The sequence below is a fragment of the Drosophila eugracilis genome, unplaced genomic scaffold, assembly GCF_018153835.1.
Source record: "Drosophila eugracilis isolate 14026-0451.02 unplaced genomic scaffold, ASM1815383v1 contig_91, whole genome shotgun sequence".
In the NCBI taxonomy this organism is placed as follows: Eukaryota; Metazoa; Arthropoda; class Insecta; order Diptera; family Drosophilidae; genus Drosophila; species Drosophila eugracilis.
Window position 1 is genome coordinate 1 of NW_024573823.1, and position 17,190 is coordinate 17,190.

The 17,190-nt window shown below is 40.5% G+C and overlaps 2 protein-coding genes across 2 annotated transcripts; both read left to right on the forward strand.

The window, feature by feature from the left end:
* Positions 1-7,568: 7,568 nt before the first annotated feature.
* On the forward strand, positions 7,569-8,079 carry LOC108117443 (NADH dehydrogenase [ubiquinone] 1 beta subcomplex subunit 2, mitochondrial). The gene is made up of 3 exons (XM_017229863.2): positions 7,569-7,717; positions 7,775-7,898; positions 7,948-8,079. The coding sequence occupies exons 1-3, from the start codon at positions 7,629-7,631 to the stop codon at positions 8,017-8,019; spliced, it is 285 nt and encodes a 94-aa protein (XP_017085352.1). The 5' UTR covers positions 7,569-7,628; the 3' UTR covers positions 8,020-8,079.
* Positions 8,080-10,557: 2,478 nt separating this feature from the next.
* LOC108117444 lies at positions 10,558-14,855 on the forward strand. The gene is given in 3 exon segments (XM_017229864.2): positions 10,558-10,680; positions 10,765-12,462; positions 12,465-14,855. Coding segments are annotated over 2 exon segments (1,077 nt in total). The 5' UTR covers positions 10,558-10,680; positions 10,765-11,993; the 3' UTR covers positions 13,073-14,855.
* The last annotated feature ends 2,335 nt before the right edge of the window (positions 14,856-17,190 follow it).

The window sequence follows — 17,190 nt, forward strand, 5'->3', positions numbered from 1 at the left end:
AGCATAAGTATAAGAAATATATAATGCAGCCGCGCCGCTGGCGGCTGAACCGGCAGCGCAGTGCGCGCTGAATTTATGTACTTAGGGTAAGAGAACATTTTACTTCAAATAAAAGATTATTATAAAACCTAAATCCAAACTGCACTGACGTGCAAGAGTTTTCATTGAACTTGAACTCCACAGCTTGAAGATACAACAACTAAACATCTCTCGTTATACAACACAAAAAATATTTAAAAAAAATTGAATGCTTTGGGTGTTTAATTTAATTTCGTCGTGGACCCAACTTGTTTCTTAATTCCCCAACTTATCGTAGTGATCACCAATTTAGGGTTCAATTTCAAGACAGGAAAAAGTGATTTATTTCGTTTTCGTTTTTCTTTCTTTTTATGTTGCCCGAAGAAAATTGCGGGACATTTTTGCACGCATTTTCTGTCCTAAATTTTCCGCTTGTCCGCCATTTTCCAAGCCACAACAACATCATGGCGAGCAAAGAAATCGCAGCGCTTAAAAACAAACGAGATGGAATAATGAGGAGTATATCCCGAACACTGCAGTATTTACAAGAGGGCCGACTATCTCTAAATCCAGTTGAATTAAAATGTCGATTAGAAATTCTTTGATTCAGAATCAAATGAAGCAATTAATTAGAGAATTTGTTCCACGGGGAACTGGAAGAAACGGCCGTAATGGCAAAATCATTTCTAGCGCACTTCCCAATGCCGAAAGCATTCAAAATTTAAAAGTTTTATAAGCCTTTTCGAAACATATGTCGATATATTGAAAAATTCAATCTGTACAGTTGTGTTCCCTTGTATTTGGCTAACAACGGGTCATTTTAAGAGAGGTTACCAGGCAATGCAAGCACTAACAGATTAATTCACAAAATTCACGTTTATTTACATATATAATGCACTTATGTAAATTGCGTCCCGCGTTAGATAGCGACGCGCGTAATCTCTCGCTTGCCGAAGTCGAGTGCCTCTGCCCTCCTCCCACTTTCGTTTTCGCGATCCCACGCATCGACCCAAAGTGCGAGAGCGATCAGCTGATCGCTCCCCGCTTCCTTAACACAATCATATAATATGATACGATAATGATTTTCTTTGACTATTGACTATAGTGTCACTATCGACACTTTTCAATCTGCCGAAAATGTCCTGGAAAATCGTACGAAATGTACTTGAAAATATTCAATTGGCAGATCCATTCTTCTTCAAGCCCCAGAAAATTTACATGTTTATTGGCGCAGATTCATTCTTTGAAATTCGGCCAGTTGGCCAGATAAAGCACGGCCTGAACTTTCCATCTTACAAAGAACTGTGCTCGGCTCAATAGTGTCAGGGAGATGTGCCTCGGAAAACAAAATAAAGGCTGAAAATTCGGTATATCTCAACTGTCAGAAAGAAGCGTTGGATTCGATCTACACCACCCTGCAGAAATATTGGTCTGTGGAGGACTTGTATCCTAAGGCTAAAGTCCATACTCCTGAGCAGCAACTTTGTGAACAACACTTTGAGAAAAATACTTAAAGACTGTCGTCTGGGAGATTTGCGGTTCATCTGCCGTTCAAATCTGACCCAAATAATCTTGGTTCTTCCTATAAAGTTGCGAAACGTAGATTTTTGTCGCTTGAAAGGAGATTGTCAAAAGATCCTTCTTTAAAGAAAATGTATTTGGATTGGATGTCCTTTTATGATGATAACATTTCAGATGGGCCACACTATTTTATTCCACACCAATGCTGCGGCCTCAAAGCGCCTCAACCAAGATGAGAGTGGTATTCGATGCCTGAAGCCGCACATCAACGCAGGTTACGTTGGATCAAATCCCATCCTTCGCCGTTGTCCGTTTTCGTCTCGATCCGAGTAGCGGAGATTTAAAAGTGGTCGGAAAAGCAATTTGGCGACAAACATTCACTCGAATGTGCACAAAAGATTTACAACCTTTTAAAAAAGTATTTCGAAAAGAAAACTTAATTTTGCGATCGAAAAGATTGTAGAAGTTATCCAATCTCAAGAAATCATTGACGACATAGGCAAAATTCGGAAACAAAGACCGGTATTGCCGAATATTCAGAAGTTAAAACCTTTCGCGCAGGAAAATAAATTATATTGGTGCTCTTCGCCGCTGTTGCGTGTTGGTGGTCGGTTGATGAATGCTTCTATCCCAGTTTATTTAGTCTATTAAATCTTTTGTGTCATATCTGCACATTACGAATTGTCAGGATGGTCCTCGAGCTCTTGTAAGTCTTCTGCTAGGAAAAGTATGGTTTCGATGCAAGCCGCAACTCTTGATGCAAATAATGGGGAATTGGACAGACTTCAAGCTCTCCGCCTCTTTAATAATTTTTTACCATTTAGCATAACCTATCGTAAACGTTATACGTGGCCTTTTTTAGGTGTTTTGCGACCAAAGCGATACATTTAGAGATAGCGTCTGATGCGTTTCTATTGACTTTTGGCAATGATGATCGCGGGAATACGTCTCGAGTCTGCACACGTCTCGTAGGAGACGAAAACTTGCCGCCCCAGCAGTGGAGGATCGTGGGGTCCGAGTGGCGTTCGTGAAGACAGCGGAGGGAACCTACCGGCGCGGTATTCATAGATTAACGTTCCTACCAATGCTGTCCTGAAGGACGTTATCCCTTCAAAAGAGACGGTGTTAGTTTATAAATGGGTTTCATTAAGAGTAATGAGAAAAGCGAGACCCAATCAAGCTTTTCGCTCAGGCGAATTCGGACGTCATTCTCCCTCCCATTTTTGTCATCACGTCTGTATATAGAATATAATTTCAATTGAAAAAAAAACTATAATTCGAACTCCCTATCATCAGCACGGACCGTGCCCTTTCGACGTGAATAAATTCGCTAATTCCGAAAACACAATTAAAACCCAGCATATCACAAGTTCTCAGTAATTGAAAATGGATTGGTCAAAACCAGAGAACGTCAAGGGTGTCTTTTTTCGGCACCCGAATCACACTCATACATTTCGAGTGTGTGTCGCACTCATGAACAGCAAGAAAAGAGCACACACCCGGAGTGCACAGATCGCTTTGTGCGTTTAGGGTGTTTGCGTTTTTGACACCCGCTCAATTCTAGGCACATGATCCTAATGCACAGGCACCCGACACACTCATAGCAAATGAAGCGAGTGTCTGAGACACCCATGTTTTTGGGAAAAGTGAGTCGGGTGTCTTGAAAATGAGTCGAGTGTCTTGAAATGAGTCGGGTGTCTTGAAATGATTCGAGTGTCTTGAAATGAGTCGGGTGTTTCGGGTGTCTTCGACTGATCTGAGTGTTTCGGGTGTCTTCAGCTGTATTGCATGAGCAGGTCATTGAGGGTTAACCGAATAATTTTACATGAAAGGAAGGAAGGAAATCCCAATAATGGCCCCTTAAAAAAGGCCAAATATTTTAGGATTTTCCATGTCAGGCCATCTACCTGTTATTCGCAGTGCAATTGACTTATGATCTGTATTCTTATACGCATCTGCAAAAAACGGGAATACATTTGCAGGTATATGGTTTGATAACAACACGGAAAATCCTAAAATATTGATGCAATGTACGTTTTTTTTGGGTTTTTTAAGACTTTGTCATTAAATACTTGTAATGATTATAAACTCTTATTTTTTAATATTAGTTACTGAAGACGGCAATAATTTGTATTATTAGAAATATTCTTTTCTATGATAAAATTATTGGGATTTCCATCTTTCCTTTCATGTAAAATTATTCGGTCAACCCTCAATGACCTGCTCATGCAATACAGCTGAAGACACCCGAAACACCCGACTCATTTCAAGACACTCGAATCATTTCAAGACACTCGACTCATTTTCAAGACACCCGACTCACTTTTCCCAAAAACATGGGTGTCTCATAGAGGTGGAGAAACATCGATGCGAACATCGATGACATCGATGTTTTCGAAACATCGGCAACATCGATGTTTACCGGAGGAACATCGATGTTTTTTCTTTTCTAAGGCACATTGATTGATTGGCGAATTGTAAGTACATATATAACTTAATTTAATGGCTACGCTTATAAAACGTTAGCTTAATAATACTTCTGCGATCCGGCATCTTCGTGCGAATCTGAAAGAGTTTTCAGTAAAGCTGGACAACTTATAAGTGAACGTCGCACGCGGCTATCATCGACCGTTGTCGATAAGCTCCTCTTTTTATACAAAAACAAAGATGTAAATAAATACACAGATACATATGTATATGTGTAAGTTAACAACCAACTCCCAGCTTAGGCTGATTAGGCCAATTCTTATTCCCCTTGTTAATATTATATTGTTATTATTATTACACTTTCCTCTCATGCATGGTCCACCCTAAATTGGGTCCACCTTGTGGGCCCTAAGCTGAGCCAGCGCATTGTACCGTTCCGAGCCGTGGCTCCGTTTCGTTGGCTGACAGCGATCGTTTGACTTCTGCAAAATGTGAAGGTCAGCGTCTGCGCGGGCAGCCGGCTATGCATGAGCTTTTGTTAGTTCTTAGTTTAGTTTTAATTTGGATTTGAAATAGAGAGCACTGGCTCGATCATAAAACTCCGGCCTCAGCCGTTATATTTATTCTATTTGTTGAATTTGGTTATTGTGCCTTAAGGGCCGTAACAACGGGGATAAGTATCTCCCAACGTAACTTCGGACAAGGAAAGAGGTCGAAGCGACTACCCGACTCTTCGGTGGCTGCCATCCTGGAGCGCCACCAACACCTAACCAACCGGCTCTACCCCTGCCACGAGGCACCGCCAGCCGGCACCAGTGGTTACGTAACTCGGACGAAGGAAGGAAGTCGAAGCGACTACCCGACTCTTCAGTGGCTGCCATCCTTGGTGGTCACCAACACCTAACCAACCGGCTCTACCCCTGCCACGAGGGCAACGCCAGCCGGCACCGATATTAAATAACTTGTATATGTGTGTATGTGTATATGTATATGTATAAATATACATATATAGTAGAGTTCGGAATAGTAAGTATAGTAGGAATATCACATTATCCAAAAAAACTATTATTTTCTTTGGATCATGTATGTATATTGAAACATTGATATAAAATTTGTTTTTTTTGTTATTATTTACAAACTAAGAATATGACAATATACCAAAGAAGTAGAACATGAATATCATGAACAGTTTTATTTTAATTTGTTTTTCTTTTCGTTTTTATTTAATAAGTGATTAATAAATTGGATATTTTTTGTTGAAAATTTGACTTTTAATTTTTAAACATTACAAATTAAAATAAAGTTCAAATACATTAAAATAACTGCACATTTTTTTTTATTTAAAACATCGATGTTTCATCGATGTTTTCGCCAAAAACATCGTAAACATCGATGTCCGTGAACATCGATGTTTCTCCACCTCTAGTGTCTCAGACACTCGCTTCATTTGCTATGAGTGTGTCGGGTGTCTGTTGAAAAGAGTACTGGGTGCGCAAGTGCACATTCAAAATGAGCTTGTGCAAGGCACACACCCTTATTTTAGGGTGCCGATCACACTCTGAGTGCCGAAAAGGCACACATGATTCGAGTGCACTCATTGTCTGGGTGTACCCTTGCCGTTCTCTGGTCAAAACAATTAAAATTTTCTGCCATATCAGATCCTATGCCACGAGGAAGGTTTGAAAAATTCAAGCAATGTTTACATATCAACGGTAACACTAAACGTCTCAAAATAGGTGATATGCACTATGGTAAGCTGTACAAAATGCGGCCTTTACTTGACATTATCAAAGAATGTTTTGGTAAACTACCCAAAGAATAACAGTAAAGCGTTGATGAGCAAATTATTGCATATTCAAATTTAAATTTTATTAAAATTTATATATTTAACTTTAATTTTTTGTTAGACCAATTGTATTATAAGCAATACAATCCATCTAAGCCTCACAAATGTTTACGAGCACTGGAATATCTGAATTAGTTTATAATTTTACACTGTACGTTGGTCAAGGCACTGGCCCCGACTTTGGATTGGTATTATATTCAAAGATTCAAATGGTCAATCTTTACACGCTGTATTTTGACAATTGGTTTACGCCTGTTAGACTCTTGGATGCATTTGCAACCGGAACTATCCGCAAAAATCGCATAAGCAATGCAAAATTCTTTCAGATGCCTGCAAAATATGAGGTAAACAAAAAACTTCTTTGAGTCAAATGGTTTGATAACAAGTCGGTTTAACTACTATCTTCGTGTGAAGGCCATCAACCAGTTGGGATGTGCAAGCGATGGAGCCCCAAAGAAAAAGTGTACATTAAGCCTGCTGTCTTAGACTCTTAATATTATGGGAGGAGTAGACTTAGCGGACATGCTTATGGAGCTATACAAAATTAACCACCGCTTCTCAAATTTCAAATGGAAGTTGCTCATGAGCTGCTACAACGTTCTTACACTACTCAACTTTAAAACATACCAGTCGGCCATCAAATACGCAAAGAGGAAACTCAATAAAGTCTTTGAATTCTCTAAGCATCAGCTTTGTCTTCGAATTAAACCAGAAAATACAAGTTTCATCAAAATCCTAAATATTCTATGTTGAACTGTGCTCGGCTCAATAGTGTCAGGGAGATGTGCCTCGGAAAACAAAATAAAGGCTGAAAATTCGGTATTCAAATGGTTTGATAACAAGTCGGTTTAACTACTATCTTCGTGTGAAGGCCATCAACCAGTTGGGATGTGCAAGCGATGGAGCCCCAAAGAAAAAGTGTACATTAAGCCTGCTGTCTTAGACTCTTAATATTATGGGAGGAGTAGACTTAGCGGACATGCTCATGGAGCTATACAAAATTAACCACCGCTTCTCAAATTTCAAATGGAAGTTGCTCATGAGCTGCTACAACGTTCTTACTCTACTCAATTTTAAAAAATACCAGTCGGCCATCAAATACGCAAAGAGGAAACTCAATAAAATCTTTGAATTCTCTAAGCATCAGCTGTGTCTTCGAATTAAACCAGAAAATACAAGTTTCATCTAAATCCTATTCTATGTTGACAATCGAATGGAACATTGGGTGGTATTTTGTGAGGGGCAATTGCTATGTACATCTAAGTCTTTTAAAATAAAAATTTTTAAAATAACCATCAACTAAAATTGTTTTCTTTAATATACACTATCTACAATATATTCCAAACGAAACTTCCGGTAGTGTCCGGTACGTGGGGAATTATAAAAAACTTCGCCAAATTATAAACAAATTCAAATAAAGAACTCTTCTATAACCGTTTCCATGAGTATGCCTAAGTTCATTATTTAAGGGCCTTTACCCAAATCAGTTTTTCAGAGATACATCCATTAAGCCGAGGTTTCAGTGTCAGATTCCAATCTCAGCATCTCCAGTCAATTTGTACTGATGTCAACTAAGTCAACCCCACAATTTGAAAAGTGTGTCATATGGACTTAAATTAAAATTTATGATGGATTTGCTCAGAAGTTTTTATAATAATCATAATATATTTACAGAAATAAATATGTATAAAAATGTAATAAGTGTAAAAGCTGCATCAGTCATTCATATAATCAAAAATGTTATCATCAGGCCGATAACAGATTCCTAAAATAGAAAATATTTTGTTGAGAAATTATCAAAAATTGTTTGCTCACCATGAATATTGCTTTAAAATTAGGGTCCTTAACCGGTTGTATTCCAAAAAAGTTCTTGGCTCGTAATGTAATTCAAAGACAAAGTCATGTGTAAGTGTGTAAAAAATACTAAATTATAAATATAATTTCAACTTACATAATGTATAGCGTTTCTTACCGCAATGCTCCTCCGCCGCATTCAAACGCAACAAATATTGGAGCTGTAACAGTTGGAGGAGCTATGTGGTGGTGGGTAATTTGGCACTTGTGGCATGAGCCCGACCATATAACGGTATAACTTTAACTTTTATCACGAATCTTAATAATAATGTAATTTGCAGGGCGAATTCGATTATCCTAACCCAAAGCAATGGAGCAACTCTGAATTGGGTGTTCCAAAAGACGATTGTTAAAAATGTCATATTCAAAGTTATCACACAATTTTTGAATAAAGTACGAAATTCAGCCATCAACTTCAAAGTTTTACATGGGGCTCATTCCATATTTCGAATGATTTGACAAGAGTAGTATTGGTTGCAGTACCAGTGAAGGTGAAATATATAAACATATAAATTAATGTGTTAATAATTTTCCTTGCAGCCTTCTCGGGGAAGGTAGCCGGTTAGTTATCATTCGTCGATGAATTACAAAGATTACGATGGAAGGGTGACTGTGCTTCTGGCCTACAGACTCAGTGTAGTAATAATAAGATCTTTAACAGCGGTAGCCGGAGTTAATTATCAGCCGAGCTTGTGGCCTTTCTTGAAAACTTAGATATACAGTCGCTCCAAGCTTATTTCAAGAATAAATCGAAGTTTAAATTTAATACTGCTACTAAACCAGCAGAGATATCAAAAAAAGAATGTTAAGAATGTCGCATATTATTAAAATAATAACAAAAGTTCTTACTAATTTAAAAAACAAAAGAATTTTTCATACAAAAACTAAAAAATGGGCAAGTCTGACCTACAAGCTTATTTCGTGCAAGCACTTTAATGGTAAATAACTCTAAACTTTTAAATCCATTTTTTTTTCTTAGTACTAGTAAAAATATATTAAAAAAAGCACGTTTATAAGTTTTCGAGAATGGGGGCACCCAAAAATTATGGATTAACGTGGATTTTCAAACTATGGCGCCACGAACAAATATTGAGCAAAGAGAATTAGTCCTTAAACATTTTAAGGATGGGAAAACCCAGGAAATGGTTGCCTCAAGCCCTAGTACAAACCCATACATAACCCATAGGCTTTTTTGCGAAAATCGGATGGCAGATAAGGGCCGTGATGTTACGAACACAATTTTTAATGACCACGAGGAGAGACGTATTGTCCGAAAAGTGAAGGAAAACGAAAATTTGCAAAAAATATTGCCCAGGTAGATTTCGGAGCACTTAGCATAACCACCACTTCAATGGTCGAGTTTCTAGAAATAAGACATTCGTTAGTGCTAAAAATAAGGTGGCACGCGTCAAATTCGCCAGGGAACTTGAAACTCGTCCTATTTTGGTCTGAAACGACGTTATATTTGTGGACGAATCCAAATGGGTCCCATGGAAGGAAATATGTTTTGCGGCGTCCCAATACAGAGCTACATTCAAAAAACAAAAAAGCAGCGACTAAGCACGGCGGTGGTCACGCTATGGTTTAGGCCTGTATGACTGTGTCCGGCGTCGGAAATTTGGTTTTTATTGACGGAATTATGGATGCCAATAAATATTTATCTATTTTGAAAGAAAATTGGTGCAAAGCTTGGGGTTTTCCTTCACTCTTCGGACAATACGTCTATTTTTTAGTTTTTGTATGACAAATTCTTTTGTTTATTATTTTAATAATATGCGACATTCTTAACATTACTGCGTTTAAATTTTCTTGATATCTCTGCTGGTTCAGTAGCAGTATCAAATTTAAACTTCGATTTATTTTTGCACGAAATAAGCTTGGAGCCACTGTAAAGCTAACAAAAGAAAAATGAACTGCTTGCCGTCTGCACGAACATCTGGACCAAAAGTTGGATCAGAAATTTTGGGCGGAGTTTAATCTTGGTTTATGTTGACTTGTTATCTACTCCCCCCTTTGAATTACGGCCGTTCTCGATCGACGCTATCTCGGTGATGACTTTTTTCAGCTTGGCCGTAGATTTTCTTGCCTTAAAAAGATGGAGAAAAATGAAAAATGGAGATGACAATGGCAATCATCGCACAACATAGTATTCCTACTACGACCACTGCTCAGTATTTTAAGTTAGTCCCTATATCCTCGTCGAACTCTTGAATGAGCTCCACGTCGTGTTCGATTAATCGTCTTGATAAATGGTAATGTTAAGTAGTGGGGAGCTTGCAACTCTTCTTCTTTGGATCGTGTCATGATTAACGTAGAGGGTTTCCTTGATGGAGACGCAATCTTTAAATGTGACAAGGTGCGTATCGTGCACCCAGACTTCAGCATCGTTGTCTACTCGGACTTTGGCCGTTTGATCATTAAGAATGATTATGCCTTCGTCGACTTTGGTCTCACAGTGCGGCGAAACGACTGCATAGAGTTGTTTGGCGCATGAGGTGTCTGACACAATTTTGCAGAACGTAACTCCTGGCGACATGGTACAACCTTTCACAGTGCAGACTTCTCCACCACATGACAAGCAATACTGTGACTTTCTTACAGGCGAACTTTACCTTTGTAAACTGAACTCTGAAATTTAACGAATTTAAGGTTCTGTAATTCCATTATTAGCATTCTATTTCTGGTAAGGAGGGTTTTATATATGTAAATAGTCAACGTCGATTTGTGAATTTTTTGTAACCATGAGGATTTTATTTTCTTTGGCGGTCATTTGATTGATGTTACTTTGAACTTTAGTGTTAATTTCCACCTGTCTGTTGTTTGCCGTTTATTAGTTGCATCTCTGTATATCTTGTCTTTTTCATATAACCGGCATCCAGTGTTCCTGCTACTATTTTTTAAAATCGATCCCAGAAAATCTAAGCTCCTGCGACCCTATGGTGCACGCCTAACGATTCCACGATTTGATTGTTGCACGACGCCAAACTTCGGAAACTTGTCGATGCAAGTGATAAGTAAGTGCCTGTCTTTACAGTTTTGGTATCTATTTTGGTAATTTCGAATGTACCTGCTTTACACCTTTCTGTGCTGACCTGTAGGCCCTGTTGTGATCGACGGTGAGGAACGGGAGACGGGAGTCTTTCGTTACCCGCAAACATTTATGTTACACGATTTTTGCAACGCCAATATTTCTATCGTTGCCAACCGCTAACAATTTGAATATCGCAGAGTTACGTAAGGTAATTGACTCTGCCGACGAATGTATTCGAGGCCTACTCGCGGTGAACTGTGACAGCCGCGATGTGTGGCTAATTTATATTTTGCTATCCAAACTAGGACCGGAAATCAAACAAGCTTGGGCAAACTGCAGTGTACCATACATTATATATTCGCTTTTCTTTTTGCGCATTGTGATACTTTGGAGTCTTGTCAAAGACAGCACAATATATACGCATGTACTGCATTCAAAGCCCTGGATGTTGTAAATCGCCGTACCTTTGCCAGGGATACTAAGCTTTGTTTTAATTGCCTAAGTCGATCTCATCAAGTCAAGAATTGTAATTCTTCGAACACTTGCCGTCAGTGCAAGGCTAAGCATCACAAGCTTGTCCACCTGGAAGAGTCTAGATCGATTCCGTTGGCCTCCGCCTATATGTCTGCGGCTGAGGTTAATATATTTCCTTCGATTGATCCTGATGCTGGTATGAATACTGCTGCTGTCAGCCATCATACTGTGGAGAGGGCCAACAATCAAGCCCTACTGCCAACTATTCTCGCTAATGTAATTGACATATGTGACAACAATACCTGATATAGGGTATTGCTAGATACTGGATCAACAATAACCGTGGTAGCTGAGTTTTTTATGCAACGGATTGGAATTCCACGCACGCATGCTCGCATCTCAGTTGTTGGATTAGGTGCTAACCCGGCTGGAGTTAGCCGAGGTCGCGCTAGCTTCACTTTGCTTTCAAGGACTACGATTGCCGCATTGGAGGTCTCTGGCCTAATTATGAGATCTCTGACTTCTTTGATTCCCGCTTAGCATGACAAATACACCGCTTTTGTCTGGACCAAAATTCGCAACTTACCGTTAGCTGACCCGACGTTTGGATCACCGGGAAAAATCGACGTTATAGTAGGCGCTGATCAACTGTGGAACATCTATAATGGACATCGCCGAGAGTTTGGTATTGAATACCCCATAGCACTACATACTAATTTTGGTTGGGTCATTACAGGCAGTTATAATGATTGTGGCGAACCATTTACGAAAGCACAAGTTCACCACGCTTACGAAGATTTGGATTCCCTAGTTCGCTCTTTCATGGACATGGTACAGGTGCATCCCCAGCCGAACCGTAAGGGAATTCGACAGCAACCTTCGGCCTTGGCGAGGGCTCTGCATGCCACTGCCAGATTGGCGGCCAGTGTGAATGCCTATACGGCGGCGGCTACAGCCACAGCGGCAACCGGCGACTACGGCGATTATATGCGCCTAAATCCGAACCTCAGTCAAATCCACCAACAGCCCCACAAGTCCCACCAGACCACCCAGCTGCCCGCTCACCAACTGGGGAATCTCAGAGCGTGCAATTTTCGTGGGTCGTCGCGGTACCTCCATCACAGCCAGTTCAATTCGAATTCGCCGCAAACGAGACGCTTCAGTGCGCAGCGAGACGGCTCGCCAGCATTCGCGGCTTCAGCGATAGCAGCTTCAGCGGCAGCAGCTTCAGCAGTAGCACCAATAGCATCACTCGCACCACTATCCTCCATAGCATCGTCCTCATTGGTGGCCCACCGCCGCCCTTTCAGTTGCCTACCTACCAACAGAATCAATCCTACCGTTTTCAGCCGCGCGGACATTACCGCACCGCCAGCAGCAGCATGTCGCAGTCCGGCGAGGATCTCTACTCGCCCACGTACCTATCCTGGAGGAAACTTCAGCTGAGTCGGGCCAAGCTCAAGGCTTCCAATAAGATATCAGCCCTGCTCTCGGGATTTGCCATGGTGGCAATGGTGGAAGTGCAACTGGATCCCGACACAAGTGTACCACCGGGGTTGCTGATAGCCTTCGCCATTTGCACCACCCTCCTGGTGGCGGTGCACATGCTGGCCCTGATGATCAGCACCTGTATCCTGCCAAACATCGAGACGGTGTGTAATCTGCACAGTATTTCCCTGGTCCATGATTCTTCGCACGAGCGTCTGCATTGGTATATTGAAACAGCGTGGACCTTCTCCACGCTACTGGGACTTATAGTCTTCCTGCTAGAGATAGCCATCTTGTGTTGGGACGAGTCGTACAACATCATCTTGGGCAGGATCAGAGGGTCCGTGTGGTCACCGTTAAAACTGCCAGAGGTCAAAGCGCCCCATTACGAATTTGTGCTTCCTTTGAACTGAACCGTCGTTCAGGGGGGCTGGTATGTTGAAGAATAGATTGGTCATTTATCATTATTGTATTATTGTCAAATCGCACCTAGTTAAATGCTCATCATAGTATTGCAGTATCACGCGTTTTTCTGCATTATTTTTTCTGCAGGTTTTTTCGGCAGTTATTGTATAGTTTTTGACTCGCTCGCAACCGCTTGCAACCTGCCTCACTTAATATATACATAGTTTTTTTACTCGCTCGCAACCGCTTGCATCCTGCATCGCTTAATATATTGTTTTCTACTCGCTCGCAACCTGTCCCGCTTAACATTTTGTAAGCCCGCTTATAATTAAGAAATAAACTCGAATCCTAGGGAAAAGAAATACAGTTCACTTAATTCGCCAACAGTAGCATAGTCCTAAAATGTCCTTGAGATAATCTTCTCTCTTGGGACATCTGTCGCTAGACCAAATGCCTTTTTTTTATCGGGGTATCTTAGCATGATGTCGTCAGATGCACATATGTTTCGAACCTTCTGAAACATTTGTTTTTGGGTTTCAGATAACTGTACCGGAATGTTTAGTGATATATGTCTACTAACTGTCGACAAACTGTTAAGAACTTTGACTTTTCTACCGACACTCTCATGTTTACATTTAAAACCCAATCTACGTGTTTAAGTGAAAGTTTTCGAGCTCCGAGAATATAATTCCGGCGTCAACGTAAACAAAGCTGAATTTACCGATCTGCTCTCGTATGATGTCATCGATGGTCCTCTGAGAAATGCTGACTGCGATTTTGAGCCCAAACGGAAGTCTTTTAAACTCATATTTACCATTTCCTGAGAACGACGCTTTTTCTTTCTCGTTCTGTGAGCCTCATTTGGAGATAGCCAGACTTGAGGTTCAGCGTTGAGAAATATTTCGAGGAGCGCAGCCGTCTGACGTACACCTCGGAATATGGGGATAGACCCAAGTTGATTTATAAAGATACGAGGAAAAGTTAGTTTTGTGCTAAATAGATTAGTAACGAAATTTTTAAAATGTTAAGAAAATAGTTAGGGGTAATGTTTTAAAGATTATTGTAGTTCGAACATAGTAACCCCTTCGGGTACTATGTTCGTTGGGCAAAGTTCAATGCTCTAAAGATAGAGGAATATAATTTCTAGAAATCCTAAGTGGTACGTGGATATTCAGGCAACCTAAAAGGGCCAGATTATTAACTTTATCCTTCAGAAGTCTATTGACAAAGACGACACCAAGCATCGTCCTATGATTAGTAAGGGATGGCAAATTAATTAGTAAGAGTATACCCTTATAAGAGGGAAGGTGTAGGTTTGTATCCCAGTTGAGGCCACGAAGAGCAAATATTAAAAAGTTCTTTTGGATATGTAACCAATCACGAATAGTGTAGATTTCAGGCGAGATGGAAATGTATGAAACTGAGCGCACGCGAGCGATGATCTGGCTGCTGCTTGTCGGCAATGAGGGGATGGTGATCTTGATGTAGATTTCAGATATGCCTATTTTTACTAATACTTAAATTCGCGTGAAAGGCACGCCAACTTAAACCGGAAGTAGAGAACTCATACTACAGTAGGGGAGAGGAAAATCGGTTTCTTTTAGTCCAAGTGTGGTTTCAGTATACCTCCGATGACTGAGCAGGTCTTTGGCCCGCCCTAACTATGGCCATCATATTCTTTTGTTTTTCCATTTGTTAATGATCCCTTTTTAGGCCTACATACCCCTCTCTACATAAGTTTCATGCTAACTGTGGCAAAAAAATAGGAGGTCAGAACATTATAAAAATATTTATTAAAAATATGGCGAATTAATAATATTAAAAATAGAAATTAAAATCGGGGGTAAATAAATATATATTGGAATCGACATGCAATGAATTATAATATAATAATTGTAAAAACAAATAAAAATTTAAAAATATATATAAAATATTGAAGTTTGATTAATAAAATGAACAGAAAGTCCTGACACATTAAAATTAAAATTAGGCAAAGCAGTTGCTCGAAGTTGAGTATTTAGGGTAAGTATTGCATGAGGACAGGAAGATTTTAAGATTTTAAGATTTTAAACACAAAGGGCCCCAGCGAACGTACGCGTCGACTTAGTACTTTATTTAGTTTTGTAACTGAATTCATCAAGAGGTTTAATTTAAATTAATTAATATAATATTAAATTTAATAATAATTAGAAGTAACATAGAAACCTTCATATAGGGGTAATATTTTTTATTTAAATGGGGTAATAATGCTCTTTTGAGCTCATCACTCACCAATTTCTTTTAATCATCCATCGAAGAAAGCGCTTTCGGCGACGATAGACTGCTGTTTGGGAGGAACAAAAATTTTTAATTTAATTAAACATTCCATTATCCGTCGTACCCTTCCCTGGTGGTTATTGGGTCACCCTAGAATGGAGCTAAGACATCGGGTTCCTGCGCTCTCATAATCTGGGCTCTCCCTGGGTGTGCAGTCGGCTTGCCGACATACAGAAGAGTTTAAGCTTTTTCTTTGGACCCCGATATAGGCAGATAAATCGATGTAACAAGGCTTGGCAAGGCTGCTCTGCTGGCTCGGAGACAATGCTTAGATTGCTTTAGCTCTTAGTTTTAGTCTTCTTTTGTATCCCTTTTTTGTATGCCTTAAGGGCCACTAACAACAAAGGTTGTTCCTTCCACCATATTCCTCAAAGTCGTCTAACTGACGCCCTACAACCGGTCACATGCGAAGGCGCCGCATCACGGAGCGCCCGCCGCTGACCAAGAAGACATATGCACCTGGCGAATCCGAATTTTTACGGACCATCAACCGCTCATTTTCGATGTGTCTGAGCGGAACGCCAACGCGAAGAGTAAGCGGTAGAAAGCGTTCATCGAAGAGCACAACGCAAAGGTGTAGCCTGGAAAGGAAAATTTTGTAACCGACGCTATGTCCCGACAAAATATAAAAGTCATGCAAAACGAACCCCATTTCGATGTAGCCACTGCACACAGTGAGCTCTCGCTTTCGGCGACATTTTGCAGTGTTCGGGAGCACAAACCGACACTTAATACACTTCGATAACAAAGATTTGTTGCTCGGTTTGGTTACAGAAGTTGTTAATATAAATGTAGTGACCGCCATTTACTGCGACCTCCCTATATTGGCGTGCATTTACATGTCTTGGTCATGGAATTTCCAGCAACCAAGTTATGGCACTGCAAGAAGTTTGTGAACGACATCACGGATGTAAGCGAGCAGAAAGAGAAAATTACATGCGAGCACAACCGCGCCCACAGGGTTGCCCAGGATAATGTCAAACAAGTCCTTCGGGATTAATATTTTCCCAAAATGGCTAAACTTGCTAAGGAGGCGGGAGGCGGGCGGGCGCCACATGAAGTAAATAAGGCAAAAGATAACTAGCTGGTTGATCCTTCACGTTCATGTAAAGTGCAACGTTAACGATCACACTTCCTAGGCCTAACATTATGAATTCAGCCACTTTTAATTATGAATATTTAAAATCTAGATTAATCGATCACACCCATTGTCCCCGTAAAAAGCCTAATATAGGCATGAAATAATAGAGCCTGTCGGTCCGATTGCATTGCCCATGTATTCCTGCCCTAGGTTGACACCCACAAGTAAAACCAATACCACTACCAGACAATATGATATCCGGATGAAACAGCGAGGGCTTAGCGGTCATGAAGCTAAGACGTCGGGTACCTGCGCTCGCACAATCTGGGCTCTCCGTGGGTGCGCAGTCGGCTTGCCGACATTGGCAGATAAATCGATGTAACGGGCCGCATCACGGAGCGCCCGCCGCTGACCAAGAAGACATATGCACCTGGCGATCATCGGCCAGGAGACCGCGTGTGACGTAGGCGCCGCCGGCCCCGTGACATAACTCACCGGACGTTGACCCCGGCACCACGGCGACATTGACGTGGGACTCCCGTTATGTCCTAACCTAATTTACCCAACTGTAAAAACAATTCATGACCCCAAGGAGAAACTGTAAGTGGGCTGTTTTGATTTAATATGGCTTCAAAAAAAAGAGAGAATTACACAGGCTAGAACAATTTTTTTGTCTTTTATTTTAATTTTGCACAAATAATAAATACCTAGAATAAAGGCATATTAATA

Coding starts and splice junctions, on each gene's coding strand:
- LOC108117443 (XM_017229863.2), top strand. CDS start 7,629: ATGAATATTGCTTTAAAATTAGGGTCCTTAACCGGTTGTATTCCAAAA. Junction 7,718..7,774: donor ATTCAAAGACAAAGTCATGT/GTAAGTGTGTAA, acceptor CATAATGTATAG/CGTTTCTTACCGCAATGCTC. Junction 7,899..7,947: donor ATGAGCCCGACCATATAACG/GTATAACTTTAA, acceptor TGTAATTTGCAG/GGCGAATTCGATTATCCTAA.